Here is a 26,864-nt window from a genome sequence, read left to right on the forward strand (position 1 = left end):
GCACCAAGAAGCCCGCCTGCGGTCTTCTTCTCCAGATCATCCCCCCACCCACCCACGGCTCCGGCTCCCCGCTTTGCCTCCTCCTCCTGGCCCCGCCCCGCGCCCCCGCCGCCTCCCCCCCAGGGAGAGGGACCTATCCATCCAGCCGGTGGCCCGCTGGTCTCGGCTTCCCGCGACGCTGGGATTGGCGGGGGCAGCGAGCGAAGGAGCAAGCGAGGCGGGCAGCCGAGGAGGGAGGGAGGGAAGGAAGGAAGGAAGGAAAGAAGGAGGAAGGGGGGCGCGCTGCCGAGCCCCGGGCGGAGAGGCGGCGGGGGAGGAGGAGGGACGGAGTGCCTGGCGGACGCAAGGAGAGAGCGAGCGAGCTAGCGAGCGGACTTCACCTCACCGAGGAGCACCGCGAACCTCTTCCACGCTCCCGGCGCCGAGCTGCTGGGGCTCCCTCCGCCTCGGCCAAACCCCGGCTCTGGGCTCCGGGCTGCAGCTTCCCCGGGAGCCCTGGGCGCGGGAGGGGCCGGGGGCTTTCTGCGCCCAAGGTAAGAGGAACCAACGAGGAATTAGGGTTGGGGGTGGGGTAAAAGGGACGAGGAGGGGGAGGGAAGGGGTCCGCAGGTGTTGCTCCCACGCCTGTTGCTCCGGCTGCCCACTCGAGTCCCTCCCCCACGCCCTGGGGGCTGGGCACCAGGACTGGGGAGCGCTGGGGGCGGGGCGGGGGGCGCTGTGCTCCGCGCTCAGCTCGCGGTCCCCTGGTTCGGGAGGAGGGGTAGGGAGCCGGCTCTGGGGCGCCCTTCCCTTGCCGATAGTCTGGAGTCCAGTGTTCTCTTTTGATGTTCACTTGCTGCTTATCCCTCCCAGCTGTACTCTCGTTTGGGGCCGGGAACCTCTATCTTGCCCCGGGTCCCTTAGAATCCCGGAGGCACTGATTACTCGGAGATATCAGAAGAGAGAGAGAGGTGTCAGAGGGGAGAGATTCTGTACTCCTGCTCTTTCCTAAGGCAGGGGAGCCGGGGAGGAAAGGGAGAGCGCTTGGTAAAGTTCTCCAACCCCGCGTGAGCCTAGCACTCTGTGCTCCTAGAAGTCAGATGGAGCCGAAACAGCTGCTTTTGTCCCAGTCCCGCTCCATCCTTCCACTCCCGAAGGTGTCCTATTAAAATCAAAGGCTGATTCTGCGAGACCTGGGCAGATGGAGCCAAAGGGTATGTTTTCTGAGCTATTCAGAGAGGAGTAGGTGAGAGTATAAGCGAAGTCATCCGGGCAAGCTGAATTTATTTGCTTTTCCTGATGTTGGAACTTAAGCCCAGCATAAAATGCTTCCTGCTGTTATTGGGGTCGGGACAGAAATACAAGCAACAGGCTGAGGTGCTAGGACCCGAAATTCACTGGTAAAGGAAAATCTCCATTTTATTGCTTTAGAGAACGGGTGGTTTCTCTTCACCTCTTCGCATGGTTAGAAAACGTAGAAATGTTCTGAGGAAGCAAATATGTGTTAGATAGCAAACAATATATATTTTGCACGAATGTGTGTACACATCTTTTGTACCCCTTCACCTCGTTTCCATGTGCATGATTTTTTGGAATCATAAATGCTTCTGCATGTATATGCAAATAGGGTGATCCTACCTTCCCCGGGGTATATTTATATATTGTGGATATGTTGACACAAATATATTTCTTGCTGTGTTTATCTCTGGTTGTAAGCTATTTGTGGGATAAAATGCATGTATATAAGGAACCCACAAAAGAGGGAAAGAGATCTTTTCCCCCACTTTTGCTTTGGAAGAGGAAGGAAAAACAGTTAGGAAAGTGCTCTGGGTGGCCTAGGAGCGGCACTGTAGGAAAAACAAGTCTCTGTGGATCAGATGGTCTGAGCTTTTTGGGGTCAGGGGAATGGTTCACCTAGTCAAGTTCAAGGATAGCTTTCCGGGCTCAGCTAAAGCATTTATCAAACCATCATCTTTGCCCTTCTCTCCTTGCCTTAAATTCAACTCAATAGGGTTGTTTGGAAGGAAGGGGGGAAGGGATTTTGGTGCCTACTATGTGTTGGGCAGAGGGTAAGACCTTTGCAAATATTATCTCTTGGGCTAGGAGGGAACAGATTTGAGGAATCTGAAAACAGAAACTGACTTCTTTGTCCCTTACTTTCTTTTGGATTCAGCATTCTTTGCTGGACTCTCACGCAGGTGACTGTGGCATTTTAGGCTTTAACCCAGTTTGGAAGTTATAGCCTTAAGTAAATCTAAAGCCCGAGGGCTAAACTCTCCCACCCCAAAGAGAAGCTAAGGGAATTATGCTGCCAACTCTATTTAGAGCAGGGAGAAATCCATTCATTCCCCTTCTCCTATGTTTTTTGTCTTTATCATTTCAGGGGGTATCTCTCTTCTCCAACCCCCATTCCCCCCCCCCTTACTGCCAAACTCTGCTGTCAAAAACAAAAATAGCTTCAGGTTTTCCATTTAGGAAGAGTACACGTCCTAGTAAAACCCTGACATTCAAGGCATATGCTGTGCCATTGGCTGGAAACGGGGCCGGGATGCTCTGCCTGTTGTAGGAATGCATACTAGGGCTGACTGTGGGTGAGCTGTTGTGCCTGGCAGGGGGTGAGACACTAGAATGGTGAAAGAATTAATTGGGGTCTTGCTTGTGGGGTTGTTCTGAAGGTATGGCTCAAACACAGGCTAAATGCAGAGTAGGAGAAGACACATATCCTTCCCCAGTAAGACATGTAATCAATGAAATAAACTGCCCCTTTTTGCATTTTTCTGAGGACAGGAAGGAAGAGATGCTAGAATTAAGGAGAGAGAGAAGCAATTGTCTGACCCCCTGGAAAGTGTTGAATTGGTTATTTGACCTCTTTGAGAAGGTAGCCCTGGCTCAATGAATAGGGAAAGTTAGCCTTAAGGATTTAAAGACATAAAAGTGGCTTGTTCAGATTGTCCTCCCTCCATGACCTCTCACTTTCTACAATGAGAAAGCAGTTTGTAAAATGCCTTGAGCCTAGATAAAGTCAAAAATGGGTATGTGATTTACACATGAAGAAAAGTGATACCATAGGCAAATTAAGAGAGCATGGAATAGTTAATCTGTCAGATTTATGGATAAGGGAAGAATTTAGGACCAAGGAAGATGTAGGGAGCTTTACAAAATTAAAAATAAGTAATTTTGACAATGGAAAAATTTGCACAATCAAAACCAATGCAGCCAAAATTATAAGGAAAGCAAAAAACTGGGGGGAAATTTTGCAGTATCTCCGATAAAGGGCTTATTTCTTAAATATGTAGAAAGCTGAGTCAAATTTATGAAAATACAAGTCATTCCCCAATTGATAAGTGGTCAAAGGATATGAACAAACAGTTTTCAGACAAAGAAATAAAAGCTATCTATACTCATATGGAAAAAAAATGCTCTAGATGATTACTGATTAGAGAAATACAAAGTTAAAATAACTCTGAGGTACCCTATACTTCAGACAAAAAAAAATGAAAATGTTGGATATTGGAAGCAATGTAAGAAAACTAGCATACTAATGGATTGTTGGTGGAGTTGTGAACTGATTCAAAAAATTTGGAACTATGCCCATAGGGCTATAAAACTAAATACTCTTTGATCCAGCAATACTACTGCTAGGTCTATATCCCCAAAACATCTAAAAGGGAAGAAAATGACCTTTTTGTGCAAAAATAATTATGGAAGCTCTTTTTGTGGTGGCTAAGAATCGGAAATCAAAGGGATGCCCATCAATTGGGGAATGGCTAAACAAGCTGTTGTATTAGGATTATAATGCAATATTATTGTGCTGTAAGAAATGACAAGCAGAATGACTTTAGAAAAACCTGGAAAGACTTATATGAACTGATATGTCATGAAGTGGACAGAACCAGGAGAACCTTGTATACAATAATAACAATTTTGTTCAATGAAGAAATGGAAATGATTTATTCTTAGCAATACAATGATCAAAGACAATCCCAAAGTTCTAATGATGAAATTTACTAAATACTTCTGGAGAAAGAACTGCTATTATTTGAAAACAGACTGAAGTATGCTATTTTTCACTCTATTGTTTCTTTTATTCGACTCTTGTTGTACAAAATGACTAATATGGAAATGTTTTATGTAATAGCACATGTATAACCTATATCTGATTGCTTACTATCTCAGGGAGTAGGAAGGGAAGGGTTAGAATTTGGAATTCAAAACTTAAAATAAAAACATTATTAAAATTAAAAGAAAAAAATAAAAACCTTCAAAACATAATTTCTACATTGAAATCATTTTGAGGGATTCAAATTGGCTTTTATTGTGAGGCTGATAAATGTCTGTTTTCTTTTTTTAAAAAAATATCTTGAATGATTAAGATAAGAGGCAGAATCAAGGAGTTGGGAGCAGCAAAGTTTGGCAGCAGTCAGCATTGAGTACTAGATAATCAGAGAAAATGGATCTCAAGAAAGATAGGATGACTTAATGGATAGTGTACTGAACTCAGTCAGGAAAGCCTTTGATCTTGCTTCAGACAAGCAATGAGACTGTGGGCAAGTCATTTCATGTCTATCACCCTGTTTCCTCACCTAAAAAACAGAGATAATAATAGCATCTATTTCACAGGGTTATTTTGAGGATTAAAGAAGATTCTGGGGAAGAACTGAATTAATATACAGAAAGCACTTTGCAAAACATAAAATGCTATATAAATGTTAGAAAAATGAGAAGATAATATTTGACTTTGTCTAGATTTTTAAAGTTGTAAAGCACTTTAGAAACTTTAACTCATTTTAAACTCCCCAAAATCCAAGAAGATAGTTACTACAGATATTACTGTTCCAATTTTATAGATGAGAATATAGTTTTAGTAAGGAATAGGGAGATGAGCATCAATGGCCTGAGACACAAAACTTGGAATTTTGTCCATGGAAGATTCTACTGAGTGTAACTTGTCATGGTATAGTTACTTAAGCAAATGACTAGGTCTGGGTCTCTATGGTGAGAAGAAATGCAATACAGCGTAGAAGGCACAGTTCTTAAAATTTGATCCAGAGTCACAGGGGCTAGCCAGTGCTGCTCACTAGACAGCTTGCTGAGAAAAGGTATGATGGTTTTTCCATTGATGGGTTAGGGCCATGTAAGACATGAGCTGTAAAGATTCTGTGCCCTAGTTCCCTAAGCTATACCCAAGACTGACTCTGTAATATTCAAAAGAAACTCTCTTCCCAATGAAGAGACTCAAGGGATCTTGAGCCTCACAGTAAAAACTATTGCTGTCTGTCTTGCTTTGTAGAGAGGAAAATTGCTCTTAGAGAATCTTGGGGACTCCTCATGTGAGGGGATAAGCCACAGGTATTCCCCCCCCCCTCCACTTAGGATTCTTGGCTCTTACAGAATGATATAATTTTAGAGAAGCACCTTAAAGATCATTTAAGTCTCATTTTTATTCAAATGTATATAGCACTGAGGTTTACAAAACACTTTATATATCTCATTTGATCCTCAACAATCCACTGAGGTTGCTGATAATGAGTGTTATGTTCTGTTTTGTTTTTACAGATAAGGAAGCTGAAGGCCCAAGGTCACAGAGTTACTAAATGTTGGAATCATATTACAAAATTAGGTCTTCATCTCCAAGGTCAATCTTCTTTCTCATATACCATACTGCCGTATTTTATAGATGAAGAAGCTAAGACCCAGAAAAATGAAATCACCTGCCAAATGTTACAGAACTAGGAGGCGCAGGAGTACAGGGGAAAGCACCCTGCCCTAGTTGTGTGTGGAGCAGGGCTAACATCCCAAGACTTCTCTGATTTTTATCTTCCAAGTGTGTAAAAAGAAGGAATTGGATTTGGCCTCTCAGTGCCTTTTTAACTCTAAAGCTTTTGATCTTTTAAGTAAGGTTCTTGTTTTCTGATTGCCATATTTTTAATTACAGTCTTCTTACTACATCATCCATACTCTTAGTTTTTCTCCTCTGACCTAAGCCATAGCATGGTACAGTTAAAAGGAGCATTGGATTTGGAGCTAGTGGGTCTATTTACTAACCTGGGTGACCTTGAGTTAGATTCTTACTGTTAATGCTCATATTTATTATGTATTCAATAAAAAACCTGATTTAAATTATCTTTGAGGTCCCATAAATGACTGAGTTGCTATCCTTTGATCCTAAATATGTCTTAGGAGAGAGATAGAGACAGAGACAGAGAGACAGAGATGAGAGACAGACAGGCAGACAAAGACAGAGAGAAACAGAGAGAGGGAGGGAGGGAGAAAGAAAAGAGACAGAGAGAGAGAAAGAGTCTGATTCTGTGTGTGTACACTAATGAATGTAGAGATCTTACATAGATAGCCTTTCATTCTCTGGGATGCTAGGCCACACCCATTTGAACCCAGGGAGATATTTATCATAGACACTATAGATATCAGAGAATCAGAGGGTATAATATTTTAAATACTCATATCTCTGACCTCTTCATCGGGCATATTCTCTCTGCAGACTTTTTTAGACCAATCTGGCTTCCCCCCAAGCCACTTAGCATCTTTGTGTAAGTCATCGTGTGCTCAAAGAATACTGATAGATTCTTCTGTCATTCCAATAATGATAGCAGTTCATATTTACAGAGTTTGTGGTTTGCAGAATGCTTTTCCCACAACAACCCTATGAGATAGGTAATGCAAATATTATTCCATTTTTACAAATGAAGAAACTATGTTTTGCAGATGTAAGTTACTTATCTATCGTCACACAGGTGTTGTCAGAGCCTAAATTAAAACTCATCTCATCTGATTTTAAGCTTAGTGATCTCTTCTCTATACATACCCCCTTTCTTCCAAGCAGAGGAAAAACAGTTCTGTAATGCATTCCAAAATCCAAGGGATTGACTCAGTCACAGTTTTCTTCTGTTAGGGACCACAATCAGGAACTGATTGTACCCTAACCAGTTATTCTGTTTTCTTGGTGTGACTGTATGTGGGGGATGTCTTATGCACTGCTTTTCCCCATATGGCATCTGAATCCCCCTTTCTTTACCTTCAGAAATAGAGAGGGGCGAAACTCTTAATTATTTTCTGCATCAGATAGAAGGAGAAATAGAGGCACAGAAAGATCTTAGTTTGCCTGAGGATTCACAGAGAGTTGTGGACAATACCAGCCTTTGAATTTAGTTCACTCAACCCATTCCTTATCCTCAGGGACGTTGTAATCTGATTGGAGAAACAGAACCTCCACACATGAAAACAATTTCATAGTGTTACCAAGGAACAAATAAAGTTGTGCAAATCTGATGCAAGGCAGCATGGTATGGTGGGAAGAAACCTGGCCTTGCAGGCAGAAGTCTTGGATTCATATCCAACATCTTAACTGTGCATAATACCTCTCCCTGAACCTCACTTTTCTGTAAGAGGGAGATAACACTCGTACCATCTATCTCATAGGTTTGTTTGTTGCGAACAGAGGGTTTTGTAAATGTTAAGGTCCAACAGAAATGTGGGTACTCTTAAGTCCTGAGGGGATACCAGATAAAGTAAACTTTGGTGAGATGCTGATCAACTGGATGCAATGTTGAGAGGCACGTGAGAGAAGAAAAGGGAGCTGATGCACAAGGAAACAGTAAAAAGACTATAATCCCGAACAAATCTCTGTAACAAAAAGATTTCTAAGTCCTTAGCAATGTCCCACTTATAGTAATAGCTGACATTTATAGAAAGCTTTGCTGTTTACAAAGCAATTTTCTCACAATAACCCTGAAGGGTAGTTAGTGCAAGTCTTATTAGCCTCATTTTATAGATAGGAAACAGACCCAGAGGCTTATGTGACTTCCAATGAGCACACAGCTAGTGAGCATTGAGTCTGGGACTTGAACGAGGTCCTTCTGACTCCAAGCCAGGATTCCTTCTAACATAGCGATACTATGTCTTTAGAGGGATATTTAATACAACAAAACAGTAGAGAGAAAAATATAGTTACATTGTCCCTTTAAATGGATATTTAATGCAACAAAAGAAAATGTAGACATCCCTTGGAATTTGTTGCGATGGGATTTGGCCTCTTCAGTTATTTGAGGATTATCGGAAGTCATTGCTTCAAATAAAGATACCCTAAATCCTCCAAATTGCAGAATTTTAGTGTGGGAAGGTGCCTTAGCAGCCATCTACTCCAAATTGTACCTGACAGCAGAATTCCTTTGATCACATACGTTATCATCCAACTTTTGCTCAAAGGCAATCCATTCTACTTTTGGATGCTTTTAACTGGGAGGAAATTTAAATTGAACTTTTTTGCCTATCTTCAACTCTTACACATTTATTGTAGAGTTATCCCCTGGGACCAAACAAAGCAAATCTATTCATTCTTTCACATGAAAGCCCTTCAGCTATTTGAAGACAGCTGTCGTATTCCTCTCAACCTTTCCCCATCCCATACTCTATTTTCTTTAGACAAAATACCCTTTATCCATCCAACCCATTTTCATGGGCCATGAACTCAAGACTTTCACCATCCTCATTACTTTTCATGTTACCAACATCCTTCCTAAAGTGAGACATCCAGAATTGAACTCGATATTCCATATGCGGGCACAGTACAGTGAAACCATCACCATTCTGTTCCTGGAAAGCTTTTCCTAAGATGACATTAGCTTGCTTGGCCACCATAATACACCATGAACATATATTGAGTTTTATATTTAGGTCAGGAATTCTTAAGTTGAGAGCATGAACATTTTAAAAAATAGTTTGGTAACTATATTTCCGTGTAACTGGTTTTCTTTGTGGTTCTGTGTATTTTTGTTTTATTCCTTTGAAAACATTTTTCTAAGAAGGGATTCTTGGACTTCCCTGGAGAGCTAGAGAGATCCATGACATGAAGAAAATGAAGAATCCTGGAGAAGAGGTTGGCCATAATAAAAATGTAATTTCTCCCATCCCTAGATATTTTTTCACATTTTCTCAAAGAATTCAGAATTATTTGAATATCAAAAGTTAAAATGATGTCAAAATCACTAGTCTTAGAAGTTATTTCTTAAACTCAGGAGAAAACCTGAGTTCAAATTATCTGTGTCACTTGTATGATCCTAAGCGAGTTCACTTAGATGATCTTGGCCAGACCAGTCACAGATTTTGAATATGATCTTTTATGGGATTTAGAGTTGGAAAGGACCTTCAAAATAACTAAATTTATCCCTTTCATTTTATGGAGGAGAAAATTAATCTTAATGAAAATAAATAATCTATCCAAGACCACATAGCTAATAAGAGAGTCTACAAATCTAGGGCTATATATTTTTGGAACAACATCAGCTACCTGGGGAAGAATCAGAATGAGTGATGGGTTAGGGATTGAGCCACGGATTAGTTGTAGGAGATGAATATGTTTAATCTGAAAAAAAGAAGATTTAAGGAAAGCATTCTAGAAGCTAGTTGGCTTCTAGAAGGTGAAAAGCCATGTTGGGAAATGAAGGATTGTTGTTGTTTGTCCTTCATTTTTGAAGAGGACCAGTGACATCCCAGGTCATGTCTTGATTTGTACATAAATTGGATTTAAGTAAACTGCACAAAGTCTTCAGCCTCACTCTCTCTTCCAGGATCATTGAAGTTTAGTAACAGGACAAAAATCAAGACAACTGAAAATGGACTGGGAAGAAGTAGATGATGTCTTCAATGCTTGCCTAAAACCCTAAGCACTATAGCTTTTTGCCTTAGCCATCTTCATGGTCATTGGAACCAATTGTTTTCATTTGCCCATTCTGCCAAGGGGTGTCTTCACATATTTGGGGTAGACATTGCTCAATTCACTATCTGTCAGTTACCTTTCAACCTGGTTTAGTTCTCTACCAAGATGATTTGGGGAGGAAAAGGGAACAGATATATTTGCAAATGATGTGACATAAAAACAAAAGACAGCAATAAAAATTTCTTTTTTTGTCTTAAAAGAATTTATTTTATTAAAACAAGGGATTAGATTTGCTCTCTTTGGTCATAAATAATAACAGTGGTTATAAATTGTACAAAAATAATGGATTTTGGTCAAGGAAGTCCAGCTAGGTGTAGTGATGGATAGAATGCCAGGTCCGGAGTCAGGAAGACCTGAGTTCAAATGTGAACTCAGATACTTATTTGCTATGTGATCCTCAGCAAGTCACTTAACCCTGCTTGCCTCAGTTTCCTCATCTGTAAAATGAGGCAGAAAAGGAAATGACAAACTCCTCCAATATCTTTTCCAAGAAAACTTCAAATGAGGTCATGGGGAGCCAGACATGTCTGAAATGACTGAACAACAACACTTGGAAAGGATATGGTAGAGAGAATTCTTACAGCTATGTGTCACAGTGGATAACAGAAGGAAGATCTGAATTCAAATCTTGCCTGATTTACTTACTACCTATTTAACCCTGGGAATATCTTTGAAACTCTCTCAGCTTCAGTTTCCCAATGTGTAAAATGGGAATAATCATCTCACAAGAAGATTGCATGGATGAAAATGATAAAATCCTTTGCAAACCTTTAAAGTACTTTAACAAGATTATTATTGTTCTGGAGCAGCTAGGTAGTGCAGTGGATAAAGCATCAGCCCTGAAGTCAGGATGACCTGAGTTCAAATCTGGTCTCAGACACAATACTTTCTAGCTATGTGACCCTGGGCAAGTCACTTAATCCCAATTGTCTTGGCAAAATATAATATGTATATAAAGTTGTTCTTACCTCTAGTTCCTTCCATCAAGATTCTGCAATTCTGGAATAATCATATTTACTTTTAGTATTCACAGAGATTATTTTTGTTTGTTTGTTTGTTTTGGAGGAAAATATTTTGTTAACCTTAAAGTCCTGTGTTAATATGAATAGTTGGTTATTATCAACATCACCTAAATAATTAAGAAAGTAAATAAGCTTTTTTTACTTAAGTTTGAATTCCTAGTACTCCATAGTTATGTGATCTGTGCAATGTACTTAGATTTTGGGAATGAAAGGATACAGTTGAGATGATAACGCATTCCAAAGTCAAATAGTTTTATTTGGGGATTGTCTGAGTTCCTGCATCCACACATTATCACAAATAATGGAAAGTTGACTTTTCTCTCCCCATACAACAATGGCATTTTATATTGACATAAGTTTTAGGCAGAGCATGCATGTTTGTATGTGTGTATACACACACATACACACATACACACACACACACAAACATACTCTGCCTATTTCTGGTCCACCTTAGAACCCATATTGCAAAATTAGATAGCAATGTAGTAACGGTAATAGTATTCATTTCTCCCATTAATCCTGAGCTCACTTTCTCACAAATTCCCATCTAGTGGGAAGAATGGACCTGCATATGTGTCACGTATGGGGCATACAAATATGGGAGGTGTGTGCGGCCAGGGCATCCACATGTAGGTCTGCATTTAGAATGAACCTGTGTGTGAGCAGGACATATGTGTAGAAGGTCAAAGAATTGATGCCTGAACATGATAGCTGAAGGACCAGTGAGCCAGTGGAGGGAGTACTTGACATTTTTTATATCCATAAGGGATTTTCATACTCAAAAAGTTTGAAAGTCAGTACCTCAGATTTCTGAATTAATAACCATTTACAATTATGTTATTAATATTATAAATGTTATATTATATTTGTCACAGTTGTTGGATTAAGCCCTAAAGGGGGAGGAAGGGGAGTCATTCATTCCTTGACCTGTAAACTGGAGGTGAAGGATTAGTTGGGTCAAAAGGGGACTTAGCTCCTGGACCTTTTGCACAATGAACTGGTATCCTAGGATTTATTTGATCTAATATGGGCATCTCATCTTATTGGCTAGGGAAATAAGTGAAAGGAATATGTTTATTGCTGCTCCTTCTCTGCTTCTTGCCCCCCAACTTTCTAATTGCCTTGGTTGGTGAAGAAATAAAAATTAGCATGTTTATCCCGCTTTTAAATTCTTTTAATGAGAAATCATTTACCCATTTCCCAGTTTGAATTTGTAATCGGGCCATAACCTTTCAGAGCTGATTATAGTCTTGTCTTCCCAGATCTTTGTTGAGCATGCTTCCCTTCCAAATGCTTCCAAGCTCTCTTGGAACTTGACAATTTGTCAGTGAGTCACTAGCATCTGTCAGGTACGCACCTATGTTAGCTGCCCTGGATATGGCTGAGGAATGGAAAGGGCAAGAGCAATATAGTCCACTGCATTTGTGTGTGTGTGTGTGTGTGTGTGTGTGTGTGTGTGTGTGTGTGTGTGTATGAGAAAGAGACAGACAGACAGACAGAGAGAAGAGAAAGAGACAGAGACACTAGTGGCTTAGCCCTGTCCTCCGAATGTTATCTTTTTTACTTCTCTCCATTCTGACCCACCCTCTTTTTCTTCTCTCACCCTCAGGGGTTGCTGAGCTAACTCCAGCTGGTGTGTGACTCTTCCAAGACACAGTAACTTGTCCTGAGAGCTGGCGTCACCATGGCTGCTGGAGTCGCAGCTTGGCTGCCCTTTGCCAGGGCAGCAGCCATTGGCTGGATGCCCGTGGCCAACTGCCCCATGCCCCTGGCCCCAGCTGACAAAAATAAGAGGCAAGATGAACTGATCATCCTCAATGTGAGTGGGCGCAGATTCCAGACATGGCGGACCACCCTGGAGCGCTATCCTGACACCTTACTTGGCAGCACAGAGAAAGAATTCTTTTTCAACGAGGACACCAAGGAGTATTTCTTTGACCGAGACCCAGAGGTATTCCGCTGCGTCCTCAACTTCTACCGCACAGGGAAGCTGCATTACCCCCGGTACGAGTGCATCTCTGCTTATGATGACGAGCTGGCTTTCTATGGCATCCTTCCAGAGATCATTGGGGACTGTTGTTATGAAGAGTACAAGGATCGCAAGCGGGAGAATGCAGAACGGCTGATGGATGACAATGACTCTGAGAACAACCAGGAATCCCTGCCGTCGCTCAGTTTCCGTCAGACCATGTGGAGGGCCTTTGAGAATCCGCACACGAGCACGCTGGCCCTGGTCTTCTACTATGTCACGGGTTTCTTCATTGCCGTTTCTGTCATCACTAATGTGGTGGAGACAGTGCCCTGTGGCACGGTGCCTGGGAACAAGGAGCTGCCATGTGGGGAGCGTTACGCGGTGGCCTTCTTCTGCCTGGACACGGCCTGTGTCATGATCTTTACTGTTGAGTACCTGCTACGGCTGTTTGCGGCACCGAGCCGCTACCGCTTTATCCGGAGTGTGATGAGCATCATTGATGTGGTGGCCATCATGCCATACTACATTGGCCTGGTGATGACCAACAATGAGGATGTATCCGGCGCCTTTGTCACGCTCCGGGTGTTCCGAGTCTTCAGAATTTTCAAGTTCTCCCGGCACTCCCAGGGCTTACGAATCCTGGGTTACACGCTTAAAAGTTGCGCGTCAGAGCTGGGCTTCCTTCTCTTTTCTCTCACCATGGCTATCATTATCTTTGCCACTGTGATGTTTTACGCCGAGAAGGGCTCTTCTGCCAGCAAATTCACAAGCATCCCGGCTTCCTTTTGGTATACCATTGTCACCATGACAACATTGGGGTAAGTGATGCTCACAACTTGTGCAGGTGAAAGTTGGTCCATGCAGACTCGGAGTGGGGGAATGGAGGATATGTTTCCCAGGAGTTAGGAGGAAACTCCAGACCAAGCATAAGGGAACCATGGCTTCTGAGGGAATGGAATAAAGGAAAGAGGTGATGTGGAGTTGGTGTCTGGAGCCTGAAATGTATTTTCTAATGTTTATAAGTAAAATTGACCATCTTATTTTTAGATGAGTAGCCTGTGTCAGGTCCTTGAAGGCTTGATCCTCTGGCAGGAAGTGAGGAGCTTCAGTAATTTGCTATGGGGAGGGTGTCCTTTGGTATTGCGCTAGTTAACATAAGTCACAATCCATGGATTCCTCTTGTGTAGAATTCTTTCCCCAGCATATTCAAAGGTTGTTTGTTTTGCTTGTATTTCTCTTCAGTGGACTCTCAGAAACTGAATGGCTCTGGGCAGACTTTCTCTCTGTAATTCTGAACTTGGGCTCCTAGAAAGCGCTACGCCCCATCCCCCTTCCAAGGGAAGAGCAATCCTGTTTTCTCTGTTCATGTGTGGCTAAACTGTATAGGACATCCGAGCGAGTGGGACATGATCTGAACAGATCACGTGGTCAGACACAAAGGGAGCGCCAGCCTTGGAGGGGAGAGGCAGACTTGGGAGTGGGGGAGAGATAGTACACATGGAACTCCTCATCCATCCAGTCTGGGTTCTTTTTTTCTCAGCTTCAAATGAAACAGAAATGTATTTATGACTCGTGAATGAGAAGCCTTCCACTAGAGGAAAGGGGCTTACAGAGAAAGAGATTACAGCCTTCACCCTAACAGGATTATAACCAATAAAGGCAGCTTTATAGAAACATGTATTTCTTAGAGGTTTCTGCTCCAGCTGTTGGAAGTTGTTGAGGCTAATGCAATCCTATCACAATTCACATACCGGATCTATATTTGCTTAGGCCAGGAAGCGTTATATTGCTGATGGAGAATTCATGAAGCTTTTTATTTGGTCTTTGACAATTTTGTTGGTTGCATCCTGGTGATTTGATTTTTTTTTCTGGCTGAGGCCCCACGACTCGGGTGTCAGTCTTTCCATAGTGCTGTGTGAGCTTATTGGGAATGACTGAGCAGGTGATGGGACCTTTTAAAATGATTACATTTGTCATTCTGCTGGGTCCGGGAAGCCACAAGTCAGAAGGGGGAGGAGAAAGAGGAGAAAGGAGAGGGAGGAAGGAAGGATGCCATTGGCCATTTCTGGTATCTAAGAGCCTGTTGAAAGCCAAGGCAGCAGAATCTGGCAGGCTCTTTTACAGAAGTTTGCCCTTTGGCTCCCTGACTGGATCTTTTCAGGTGAAGGCCCTATTGACTGTAAATAGCAACTAGGATAAATAAGAATTTCTGCCCTTCTTGGAATAGGTGACCAACCAGCCAAACTATCCTGACTCCTGAATCCAGCATTTGATCTAGGATACCATGTTGCCTCCTATTTTCCACCCTTTATTAAGAGACTTGTAGAAGGGAAGAACTCTGAGACCAGCAAATGGGTTCTATAAGTGGTCTGTAATTTTCTAGAGTAGGACTTCTTAACTTTTTTGCTAACAACTTACTTTTATTCAAGAAATTTTTATATTACTCTGGTTACACAAATATATACAAAGGTCTACCAATTAAGTATTTACTGATAATAAATCGTAATTTCATGCCCCCCATTCAGTTATGAGATTCCATATGGGATAACAACCCACTGGGTTCTAGAAGGCTTGGGTAAATTCTTCCAAGAAGCTGCGTTCTAGAGGTCTTGTAACTTCTTCCCAGACTAGTGATTGCAAAACTTTGTATAAATTCCAAGGAGTACAGGATGTACAATTATCCAGATGTTGGTAGTTTTTGAGATTCTTCGGCTTCCAGCTCTCCGGATGGAGCATTCATAATATAGGAATGCAGTAGGAGATGATGCCTGAATTAGGCAAGAAAGAAGGAGAAGAAAACAGAGAAGAGGAAAGGGGAGCCATCTGAGTGTAACCAGTGGCCCAGACAGAGGCAGGAAACACCCACCCAACAGCCTTTGTACTGTGTTCTTCAGGGTTTTATAAATAGTACACAGTCTCAGAGGTGGAAGAGACTTCAGAGACCATCTAGGCCGACCCAAATCTGAATAACCAATCCATACCTCCTCAGTGGTCCAGATCATTCATCCTCTGCTTGACAACTATTTAAAGGGAGTCCCTTGCTTTCCAAGGAAGCCCTCTTAGGAGCAGAATCTGTCCTTTCTACTGTTCTGGCTTTGCTTTTTATTTATTGCATCTTGCATTGTTTGTTTTGGAGGGGAGATGGGGGAAAGGTTGGTCAGCCAACATTAGTCTTTCACAGTTCTCCTTTCCTTCCATTATTTATTGTATACCCAAAGTAAACTTTGGGTCTGACTTTCTCATGTGTTCTTCCTAGGTGTTTAGGGGTTACTGATTTGTTGTCCAAGAGGATCCTCCTCTTCTTCTCTGCCCTACCCTCACATTTCCAGGAGGGTAATCATTTCAGCAGAATAGGTTCTGAATAGTACAATTTTTACTTTACCCATGAAATAATGATGAGCAACTAACTACTTAAAATTATTGGTAAGGTTAAGGACAATCTCTATTCTAACGTAATAAAAACAGTAATAATCCCTAGCATTTATTTAATTAAGTGCTCTAAAATGCTTTACAAATAAAGCATTAAATCCTCACATCAACCCTGGAAGACAAGTGTTGTTATTATACCCATTTTCCAGAAGCAAAAACTGAAATTGAGAACGATTAATTGACTTGCCCACAGTCACACTGATCTGTCTCTGAATTGGAATTGGTCCTTCTCATTCCAAGGTCAGCCCTCAATCCATCATATCACGCAACTGTTTATCCAGTTAAACATTTCACAGAAAAGTCAGCAGAGTAAATAGCAGGCTGGCCTTCATGGCAAGAAGAATTGGACTGAAGTCCTACGTCTGGCACACAAATGCAATTTAACTATGGACAAGAAGAGTGAAAGACTTTCTACCCTAAAGAAACTGACATTTTATTTTAATAAAAATAAAAATTTGTTCCTATCCTTTCCCTTTAATCATATTTACCTGTGTATGTGCTATATTCCCTTTCTTTCCTCCCCACCCCACATTAAGACTGTAAACTCTTTGAGGGAAAGGACTGCCTGTTTTTGTTTTTATCCCTTAATAGCTAGCATCTTGATAATGCTTTAAGATTTCTTGACAAATTAACAAATGTTCAGTGAACTGAATTGAATTATAATTTACAGTGGATTGGCAGCTTTTTCATTTTCCATATAATTTCCATCTAATTTTCATCTTTCTTGACCATTACAATAAGCACTTAAAAAAAAAAAACAGGTCTTGATTCCTCTGGTCAAAGGAATCTCATTAAGGAAATTCCCTCTAACCTGCCCTTCAATTTATAAAAAATGTTGATAAGTACTACTACCTTGACTTGATAGAAGGATAAACAGACTAAGAGTAGGTCAGTGCCATGGCTAAAGGTCACATAACTGGCAAATAAAACCAAAACTCCAAGGCCTTTTGATTCGTACTTCAGTACCATTTTGACTACACAGACTATCTAATCCTAGGAGATCCCAGGGGTTGAGCTTATAAGGATCAATAACCAAGAACTAACACAAGTTTTGAAGAATTTTTCAGACAGGCATCTGAAGGAGTTTTCCAACCATAAAAAACTGCATCAAAGAGACTTTTTAGTTAATCTTCCAGTTGGATATTCTGGCTTATTCCCTGTGGATGACAATTCACCTACAGGAAACTATAATGGAAATAGGACTGGTCTAGTAGTCAGAAAATCTGGGCTCCAATCCCAGGGCTGCCCTTTTCTAGCTATGGAATTCTCTTGGCAGATCTCTTTAACTGCTTTGAGACTTGTTTTCCCCATCTGTAAAATAAAGTGATTTATTTCCCAGGGTTGTTGAGAAGATTAATTGAAATATTGCACATTATACATCCCGTAACCATAAAGCACTATAGAGTTGTGAGCTCCTATTAGTCCTCACCTCTCTAGGTGTCTTACAGCTTGGCAGGGAGCACCATACAGCCCAGATTGTCCCTGGAACCTTGCCCCGTAGAATCTGATCATAATGCATCCTCCGGGTTTCAGACAGCCAAGGGCTCTTTCCCTTAAGGAAATTAACAACAAGCAGACAGTTCTCAAGGGCTGAAGTTTCTGTGGGTGGGGACAGACTCACATCACAGCAAGGAATCACAATGTTCCAGGCTAACTCGAGGTACAGGCAAAATGAGAGGAATACAGACCATCTCCGATGCCAAGAATGATCGTCCTCCAGCTCTGGGAATCCTAAGTTCTATTCAAGGCTTACTTAGATCAAGTGTTACCTCTTGCTTGAGGCTTTTTCTGGCTCTTCTATTCCTCCCTCTTCCCTCTCCTCTTTTTATTTTCTGCATATCTTATATTTCTCCTTCTTATAGGCATGTTACTTTTGGAGTTAAAGGGCCTGAATTCTAACCCCAGAACTGTATGATTGTAGGCAAGCCACTAGACCTCTTTAGAAACTTTTCAGTTTCTTCATCTGTGGTTGGACTAGATATCAATCCAATGTTTCCACCTCCCCCTGTTTCTAAATCTGTGATCCTATGTTATACTTAATTTTTTTCCCAGTTAACAAAAAATCTTTTCACTTTCCCTACCTCCCCACCCCTTCCTTAAGAAAAGCTTTTTTTAAAGATTTTTTAAAAACTCGTATCAAGTAAGCATAGCTAAGCCAAACAAATTCTTGCATGAGTCATGTCTTTATACATACATAACATAGACATACAGATATAGATATATGTGTGTATCTACATGTACATTTTCCTGAATCTCTGTCATAAAGTGGGTTCATTAATAGACCTCTGAAATTTGGATCATCCATTACTCTGATCAGAATTCTTAAATCCTAAATTTTGTTGGTTGGTTTGTTTTAACATTGGTGATGTTATAGTATAAATTGTTTTCTTGATTTTCTTCACTTCACTCTGCATTCTCTAATTTGTTTATAACGTCACCCTTAATGTCTACGTCACATATTCATTTAGAACTTATCTTGGTACATAGTGTGAAATGTTGGTCTATGTCTAATTTCTGCCATCTGCTTTCTAGTGTCCCTAAGCAGTTTTAATCAAATAGTAAACTCTTTTCATAGTTTTGGATTCATTTGCTTCAATTATATCGTGTAAATAATCTGCTCTACTGGTTTCCTTTTTTTTCTTTGTATCTTCTATCCCTAGCAACAAAACCTGGTACAGAGTGGGTACTTGATGAATGCTTATTGAATTGAATTGAATTCTCTATCAAATAACAATCTCAAGTAGTATAGTATTTGTGGGAGATAAGTCAGTTTGGTCAAGAACATTCTACAGTACAATATTTAGGCTCTGCTGGATTGGTGTCAGTTTGCTTGGGTCAGTGCACTGTCCAGTTCTTGACCTTTTCTGTCTTTGGATACTTAAATAGTCCAAAATTATATTACTCCTTAGAGACCCTAGGCTATTCTGAGAGAAATATAAGGAGATATATACATATATATATATTATATGTACATATGTAATATAATATATATATAATATGTATATACATACATATATATAAACTGAGAGGTAAGGATCGCAAAGTACTCTGCCCTGTTTAGACCATACTTGGAGCATTATGAACTAAAGTTATATATATGATATCAATATAGATAGATAGATAGATAGATAATCTAAAGAGTATCCAAAGACAAAAGACCGAGATGTTAACAGACCTCAACTTTATAGCATAAGAGAATTTGTCAAAGGAACTAAGAATGTTTAATCTGGGAAAGAAATGGCTTGCAGGGATGTGTTGGAGCAAGCTTTTTACCATGAGGGCTAATTGTTAAATTGGCAGTGTGTTATTTACAATTCAGAAATGGGCAAATGTTACAAATAAGGGCTTGATTTGTGTCATTGAATGCCTAGACCAGAGGTATTAAACAAACCTCCTACTGGCCTCATGCAACCTCCAACACTCCCACGGTGCATCTGAACCAGAATAAAATGTTATTAGGAAATATTTGACAAAATAAATAAAAACACAATAAAACATAGAAAATGTTAATGTGTGATTTTCTAGCTCAATATGTGACCAGTAGGGATCCTTATATACAACATAATAGCTCCATTTCCATTTCCTATCTTCACTGGTCTAGACTTAAGAAAGTGATTGAGAAAATGCTAATAGTACAAACTGAATTTAAAAATGTGCCCTGAAAACATTTTTTCAGTGAGCCACTTGTTAAATATTTACCAGCACACCTCTGCTTTTGGGATATATGTTAGCTTTAAACATTTAAAGGGTTGGAATGTTTCCACATGACATTACATTTGTAATATTAGATTTTTTTCCTTTTCCCCTTTACTTATTGTTTATTTTAACTTATAATCAAACAAGAATTTTCATAACACAAAATAATAAAAAATTGGATATTCAATTTTTCTATCTTAGAGGGAAGAGCTCTGAGTGTGTTTTCATTTGTTTTGTGTGTGTGTGTGTGTGTTTTAATTTGAAGCTATAAGATATTAATACCGTTTATAGAGGTAGATCTAGGTTTCATAGAAGGAAAAGCTTCCAAGTCATTAGAGCTTTCCAGCAGTAAAATGGGATGGTTCATAACAGTAGTAGGATAGATAGCAAAAATATTATTTCCCCATATTATACATGGAGAAACTGAAACTATATGATATGATTTATCCAAGCTCAGGAGGCTAGCAAATGTTTGCCTTGTGTGCAGTGCACCTTGTTGGACACTTTCAATAAAAAATTTTATAAGGTGACATTTCTTACCCTCAGGGAATTTTCAAGTCTGATGGGGTAGATGAAACTCCTAAATACACAGATGAGGAATAATGACAAGAATCACAGCTAACATTTATGTAGTATTTTAAACTTTGGGAAGCACTTTACATATCATCTTATTTGATCCTCACAACAACCTTGGGAAATAGCATTATTCTCATCTTCATTTTACAGATGAGAAAATTTCATCAGGCCGAGATAAAGGGACTTGTCCAGGGTCATACAGATAGTAAGTTTCTGAGTCCACATTTGAACTCTGGTCTTCCTGACTACAGACTCAACACTCAATGCACTGTGTTATCTTTGTATGAGTATCCCCTTCATTTATTTGAGGGACTCTCATTTGGGAAAAAAGAAGGGGTAGGGTGGGCTTTTACTTACTTTGGTTGACTCTAGAGGACAGAACTATAATTATAATCTACAGAAAACCAGATTTAGTCTTGGTATAAGTTAAAAAAAACTTCCTAACAATTAATATTGTCCAAAACTGGAATGGGCTGACTCAGGCCACAGCAGTTTCTCTCCCTGCTGGCAGATATTGGATGATTGGATGATCATATTAGAAAGACTGCAGAAGGGATTCTCTCTGTTTCTCACTCTGGATGTGTCTTTCTTTCTCTCTGTGGCTGTCTATCTCTGTCTCTCTGTCTTTCTCTGTTTCTCTCTCTCTTTATTAATATGCTTTTTTGCATTACAAACATTTATAGATTATCCATCCTCATCTTATAGCAAAGAAAAGACAGTGAGATCATCTGAAATTGTGTGCAGTATCCCATATCTGTGGCACCCTCTTTTAAAACAATTGTTTTTTTAATAAAAGCTTTCTCATTCTCACTCCTTACCCCATTGGGAGAAAACAGAGAAAAAAAGAAAAAAAACAAATTCTTCATAACAATTATGGATGGTCAAGCAAAACAAATTCCTTCATTGGCCATAAAATTCTGATTCTGAACCCTAGATGTCTGTCAAGAGATGGACAGTATGTTTTATTGTTGCTTTTGTAGAATCACAGATGATCATTATATTTCTCATAGTTCTATGAGCTTTCCAAGTTGTCTTTTGCAGTTATATAAGTTGTTCTGGTTCTTCTCACTTTATTCTTCATCAAGTTCTAAAAGTCCTTAAAAGTGCTTTTATAATATTGATGTTATAATTTGTTTTTGATGTTGTAAATTGACCTTGGTTCTGTCCACTTTACTCTGCATCAATTCATCCAAGTCTCTCCGAAATCATCTGTTTCTTCATTTCTTACAGCACAATTGTATTCTATAACATTTGTATACCACAATTTATTCATTTTCCCAAAGCTTAGGCATCCCGTCAGTTTCCAGTTTTTTTGTCATTATCAAAAGAGCTTCTGTCAATTTTTTTTAACATATAGAACCTTTTCATTTTTCTTTGGTTTCTCTTCAGTAGAAGTCTAAAAGATATAAACATATAGATATAGACATATTATTATCAATCTGGGCACAAGGCAAGCAGTGTTTAGTAACTTATGCATAGCTCCAAGTTGCTTTCTAGATTAGCTGGATCAGTTCATAACTCTACTAGAATACATCATGTGCCTATTTTTCCACAGCCCCTCCAACATTTATCATTTTCTTTTTTGGTCATCTTTGGTAGTCTTATGGGTATTTTCAGATACTGTTATTGGTTTTGATTCTTCATGACCACATTTGGGATTTTCTTTGGCAAAGATGCAGGAGTGGTTTTGCCATTACTTTTCTCCAGCTTATTTTACATCTGAGGAAATTGAGGTAATTGGAGTTAAGTGACTTGCCCAGAGGCACACAGGTAGCATTTAAATTCAGGTCTTCTTTACTTTGACTATGTAGATCACCTCAAAATGTGGTAAGTCCTCAAAGAGATGAGAGGGTCAAATCATCTTACTTGACTCTTGTATGTAGGTCAAGATGCAACAGATAGAACTGAACATGGAACAACTAACTGATTGACTTAAGATTGGAAAAGGAGTACAACAAGGCTATATTTTGTTACCTTTTTTATTTAACTTATATGCAGAAAGTATTATGTGAATGCCAGGGTGAACTAATCAAAAGCCAGAATGAAGGTTGCCAGGAGAAATAGCAACAATCTCAGATATGCAGAAGATATCTCTTTGATGGCAGAAAGTGAAAAGGAATTAAGAAAACTCTTGATGAAGGTGAAAGAGGTGAGTATAAAGCTGACTAAGTTTAACATCAAAAAAGCTGAGATCTTGGCAACTGGTCCCATCACTTCCTGGTTATCAGAGGGAGAAAAAATGAAAATAGTGTCAGATTTTATATTCTTGGGCTCAAAGATCATTACAGATGGTGACTACAGCCATAAAATTAAAAGACATTTACTCCTTGGAAGGAAAACTGTGGCAAATCTGGATAGCATATTAAAAAGCAGACATATCACTTTGTTGACTGAGGTCCCTATATAGTATGATTTTTCTCATAGCAATGCATGACTGTGAGATTTGAACTGTAAAGAAAGATGAAGAATCAACACTTTCAATTTGTGGTGCTGAAGAAGACTTTTGAGAGTCCCTTAGACACTAAGAGGATCAAATCAGTCAATACTTAAAGAAATTAATTCAGACTATTCTTTGGAATGTCAAGACTGAAACTGAAGCTTAAAGACTTTGGCCCTATAGTGAGAGATTGGGACAAAAGATTGAAAGCAAAAGGAGAAGGGGATGGCAGAGGATGAGATGGATTGTGTCATGGAAACTGAATATGAACTTAGATTTCAAGAGATAGTGGAAAATAGAAGGGTATCCTATGGTCCATGGGCACAAAAAATCAGACATGACTGAAAGACAAACTTCGTAATTCCAGGTCTGGCTTTTTTATCCATTGCCAGATTTAGAGATCTCTTCTAACTCTGAGATTCTGTGGTTCTAAGGGATAGAACTAGGACTCAAAACTGATTTTAGACTCCAGATTTCATTTTTTTTTATCTGCCATATTCCACTGCCCTTCATTTTCCCCAGAATTCCAGGCAGGATTCCCAGGGGCTGCTTGAGTGCCTTGATAATATCTCCCTCCAGCAGTACCAGAATCAGAATTCATTGGCTGTTATTTGGCTCAAGCCTTGGAGGCTTAAAAATGGTTAGCCCTGGGAGGGAGGGAAAAACACAGCTCCCCCATTGGGCCATAGCCCACAAGGTAGGAGCAGGAGATGAGGAGTAAGTTTTCTAGCTCTGAACTATCCCCAGAACCAGGCAGTCTACAGATTTATGCTGATTCTTTTGGGCAATATCATTTCTACCTTGAAGAGAGGAAGCACAGAGCAGCCCCATTATTGGGGTCATGACAGACATACATTGTGAGTCTAGGTAAACAGAGACATGCGCAAGCAGGAATAACTGCCATTTCTTTGATCTTGGGTACATTGTCCCTTGGCCCATTTGAAATTATTATGGGTGTTTAAAGTTGTGAACCTTACCTTTTAAACTTAATTTCAGCTCTGATGGTACCCATTTTATAACTCCCTTCCAGAATCTCAAGGAATAGTCAAACACTCATTCACTCTCCCCTTCTTTTCTTCCTCTCTCCTTCTTCTTTTTCCCTCTTTCCTTCTTCCCTCTATTCTTCCTTTCTCCCTTCTTCCCTTTCACCCTCTTTCTATTATTCTCTCCTTTCATCCCATTTTTCTCTCCCTTTTCATCTCTCCCACATCTTTTCCTCTCTTGCCCCTCTCTTTCTTCTTTTCCCACCCCTTTCTTTCTCTTCCTCTTTTTTCTCTTCCTATCCTCCCCTCCATCTTCCTCCTTTTCTTTCTTCCTCTCTTTCCTTCTTTCTCTTTTTCCCCTCTTTCCCTCTGTTCCCCTTTCTCTCCTTCCCTCCTTCTGTCCCCTTTTCTCTCTTCCTAGATATTTCCCTCTCTACTTTCTTCTCCCTTCCCCTCACCTTCTTCCTTCTCTCTTTTCTTTTTTTCCTCTCTTTCTCTGTCCCTTCTCTTTCTGCCTTCCCTTTCTCCCTTTTTTCTTCTCTCTGTCCCCCCTTTCTTCCTTATTTCCCCCATCCCTTTCCCTCTCCATCTCTCCTCCTGCCCCCTTTTCCTTCTCTCTCTCTGTCCCTCTTACTTTGTCCTTCTCTCTGTGTGTCCTTCTCCCTTTCTCACTCTTTCTATCCCTCTTTTTTCCTCTCTCTCCTCCCTTTCTCCCTCTCCCTTTTTTCTTTTGTGCATCTTGTTTTTATTTTTGCTGCTATGAGACTACTAGTAAACATAAACATGGTTCTTTCCCAGGAGCAGCAATTATTCTGCCTTAAAACTGTGTAAATACAAAGCTGTCTGGCCCTCCCTCTCCCCCAGAGATCCAGAGCCAGTCTGCAGCTTCTTGCCCTACTGATTTTTCTCCCACCTGAGGACTTTTTTGTCCAATCCCAGAATAAGGAGCTTCTCTCTTCCTGTTCAGGCTTCTGTGTTGGGCAGAAGATGGTCACATACAGAATTTTGTGGCCTACATCAAAAGTAGGATCTGTCTCCATTTGGGAAACTGCCCCAGGCACTGGCTTCTTCTCAGCTGTAATCTTCGAAAAGTCAAATCCAAGGCTCAATACAATGAATCCAATGGAATCAGGATTTTGCCCATGCCCAGATCCCTATGCCTCCTGAATCCTGTTTCCTTTGCTGCCACTGTGAGATGTTTATCACATTGAGAATTGTCCCTCCTTTCTCTTTTCCCTCCTCTGGCCCACCTGCTTAGACCAGGTGTGCTGTTTCCAGGGGATCATTTACAAGGAAAAAGAATAATTAAAGAAATGTTACTATGGGGAAATAAAAAGTACATCAAATAAATCTTTCCAGATAAGCCTGGGTATGTTTGGCATTTTACTAAACCTATTTTAGGTTAACTAGGTACGTAGGCTGAGTCCTGGTCTTCTATTTTCAACAGCTTTGTCATAATCCCCTGGGGCCCAACAGCTATCTTGAACAGTTTGGTCTATTGCCCAAACTCAGATTGCCTCCCTTTCTCCCCAGACCCCTTTCTGCTAGCATTGACATCCACATTGGAAAGCATTCAGACTAGAGGTTTTACCAATCTGTAGATCTTCAATTCTACAGGTTCAGGAATAGAGGTTCTGGATTCAAATTCTGATTCTTTCACTTGTAGCATGGGTAACCTTCCTCATTTCTTAACCTGTTTGGAGCTCAGTTTTCTTATCTGCAAAATGGGGGGATTAGACTAGAGGACCTCAAAATCCCATCCCACTATGAATCAATGATTGTAGTTCATTTTGTTTCATCCTTAGAATCTTTACTTCAAAGTGGGGAAAGTGAGGCAGCCATACAGAAATCGTGATGTCTTTGGAGAAAATTCCTCCTGTTAGCCTATAGTGGAAAAGAACCCTTAATGCTCTTTACCACTAATGCTCTTAATCATTAACATTGACGTTTTTTCCTGGTCTTAAATCTATATTCTCCTGATATAATGTCCTTCATATTTATATTATTTTTAAGTTGTTATTAGAGGAAAGAGACCAAGTTCAAACATTTCCCTTGAACGGAATACGATATTGCTCACATTACAGAGTTCTTTAAGTCAAGAAATAAGATTTCACAGTTAGCTTTTGGAGACCCCAAGTATTCTAGGCAGAGGCCTTCATATATAAAAACTATGCCTTCACCATCATGGCCCTCAAACTTGGCATCTGTCTGCTTCCTGACTTTCTTTGAGAAGTTGGGAAGGAATTTGCTTTCTCTGGCTCCACGGCAATAAACAGACAGGTTGGGGAGGAGCATATCAGGAACTGGAGAGGGTGAGAAAGAGATGAGATTACATTTAGCCCATGTAATCATATTCCTGGTGCCAAGATTCCAATGAGTATCATTAAGCTGGATCAGAAAAATCGTTTTAATATAAGTGCCACCTCCCATACCAGCTTGTTGATGGAGAGATGGATGAGACCCGGGACGCCTCCTTTGTAATGCAATGCTATAAAATCCCATCACCTTCATTATTTCCCGTGGAGTCAACGCATCATAATACCCACGAGCTTGAGAGCAGCTTGAATTTAATATACAGAAAGTCCAATCAAACAATAAATGGATAGAACTATATAAAGAAGCCATTTTCTGGGAGACTGGCTCCATTCGTGGGGATTCAACTCCCTGACACATGAAATGTGCATCAATCTCCCCCAACTAATTCAGCCACCGACATACTGAGTATCTTATTTGTTTGCTTCAGAAACCCAAAAGGAGAAGTTTTCTCCCTGCATTTTTCTGGCTATTAATGCAAAATTGCAAGTCTCATTTTCTCTGATTTGCATCCAGCGCACAGCAAGGTCTCCCCTTGATGCCAGCAAATCTAGCAGCCCAGCCCTTGCTAGATCCTTGAGTCCTCATTATTCTCAGTGGCAATTTAGCATGCAGTTTATTTGTCTCTTTTTAAAAATTATCATCAATTCTGGACAATAGCATTTGATGGTATTTGGGGTGGCTGGCAGATGAAGTGGAAGAATTTCTACTCCTGAAAGAGTTT

General features: G+C 40.2%; 1 protein-coding gene across 2 annotated transcripts in view; it reads left to right on the plus strand.

Annotated features, from left to right (window-relative positions):
• The first annotated feature begins 423 nt into the window (after nt 1–423).
• The window catches only part of KCND3 (potassium voltage-gated channel subfamily D member 3), a 324,678-nt gene continuing 298,237 nt past the window's right edge, over nt 424–26,864 (plus strand). For both annotated transcript variants that reach the window (XM_051993025.1, XM_051993026.1), the window contains exons 1-2: nt 424–533; nt 12,344–13,524. In XM_051993025.1, the coding sequence (XP_051848985.1) occupies nt 12,419–13,524 (1,106 nt within the window). In that variant the 5' untranslated portion in view covers nt 424–533; nt 12,344–12,418. The remainder of the gene's footprint in view (nt 534–12,343; nt 13,525–26,864) is intronic.

The sequence above is a fragment of the Antechinus flavipes genome, chromosome 4 (genome assembly GCF_016432865.1).
Source record: "Antechinus flavipes isolate AdamAnt ecotype Samford, QLD, Australia chromosome 4, AdamAnt_v2, whole genome shotgun sequence".
Lineage (NCBI taxonomy): Eukaryota > Metazoa > Chordata > Mammalia > Dasyuromorphia > Dasyuridae > Antechinus > Antechinus flavipes.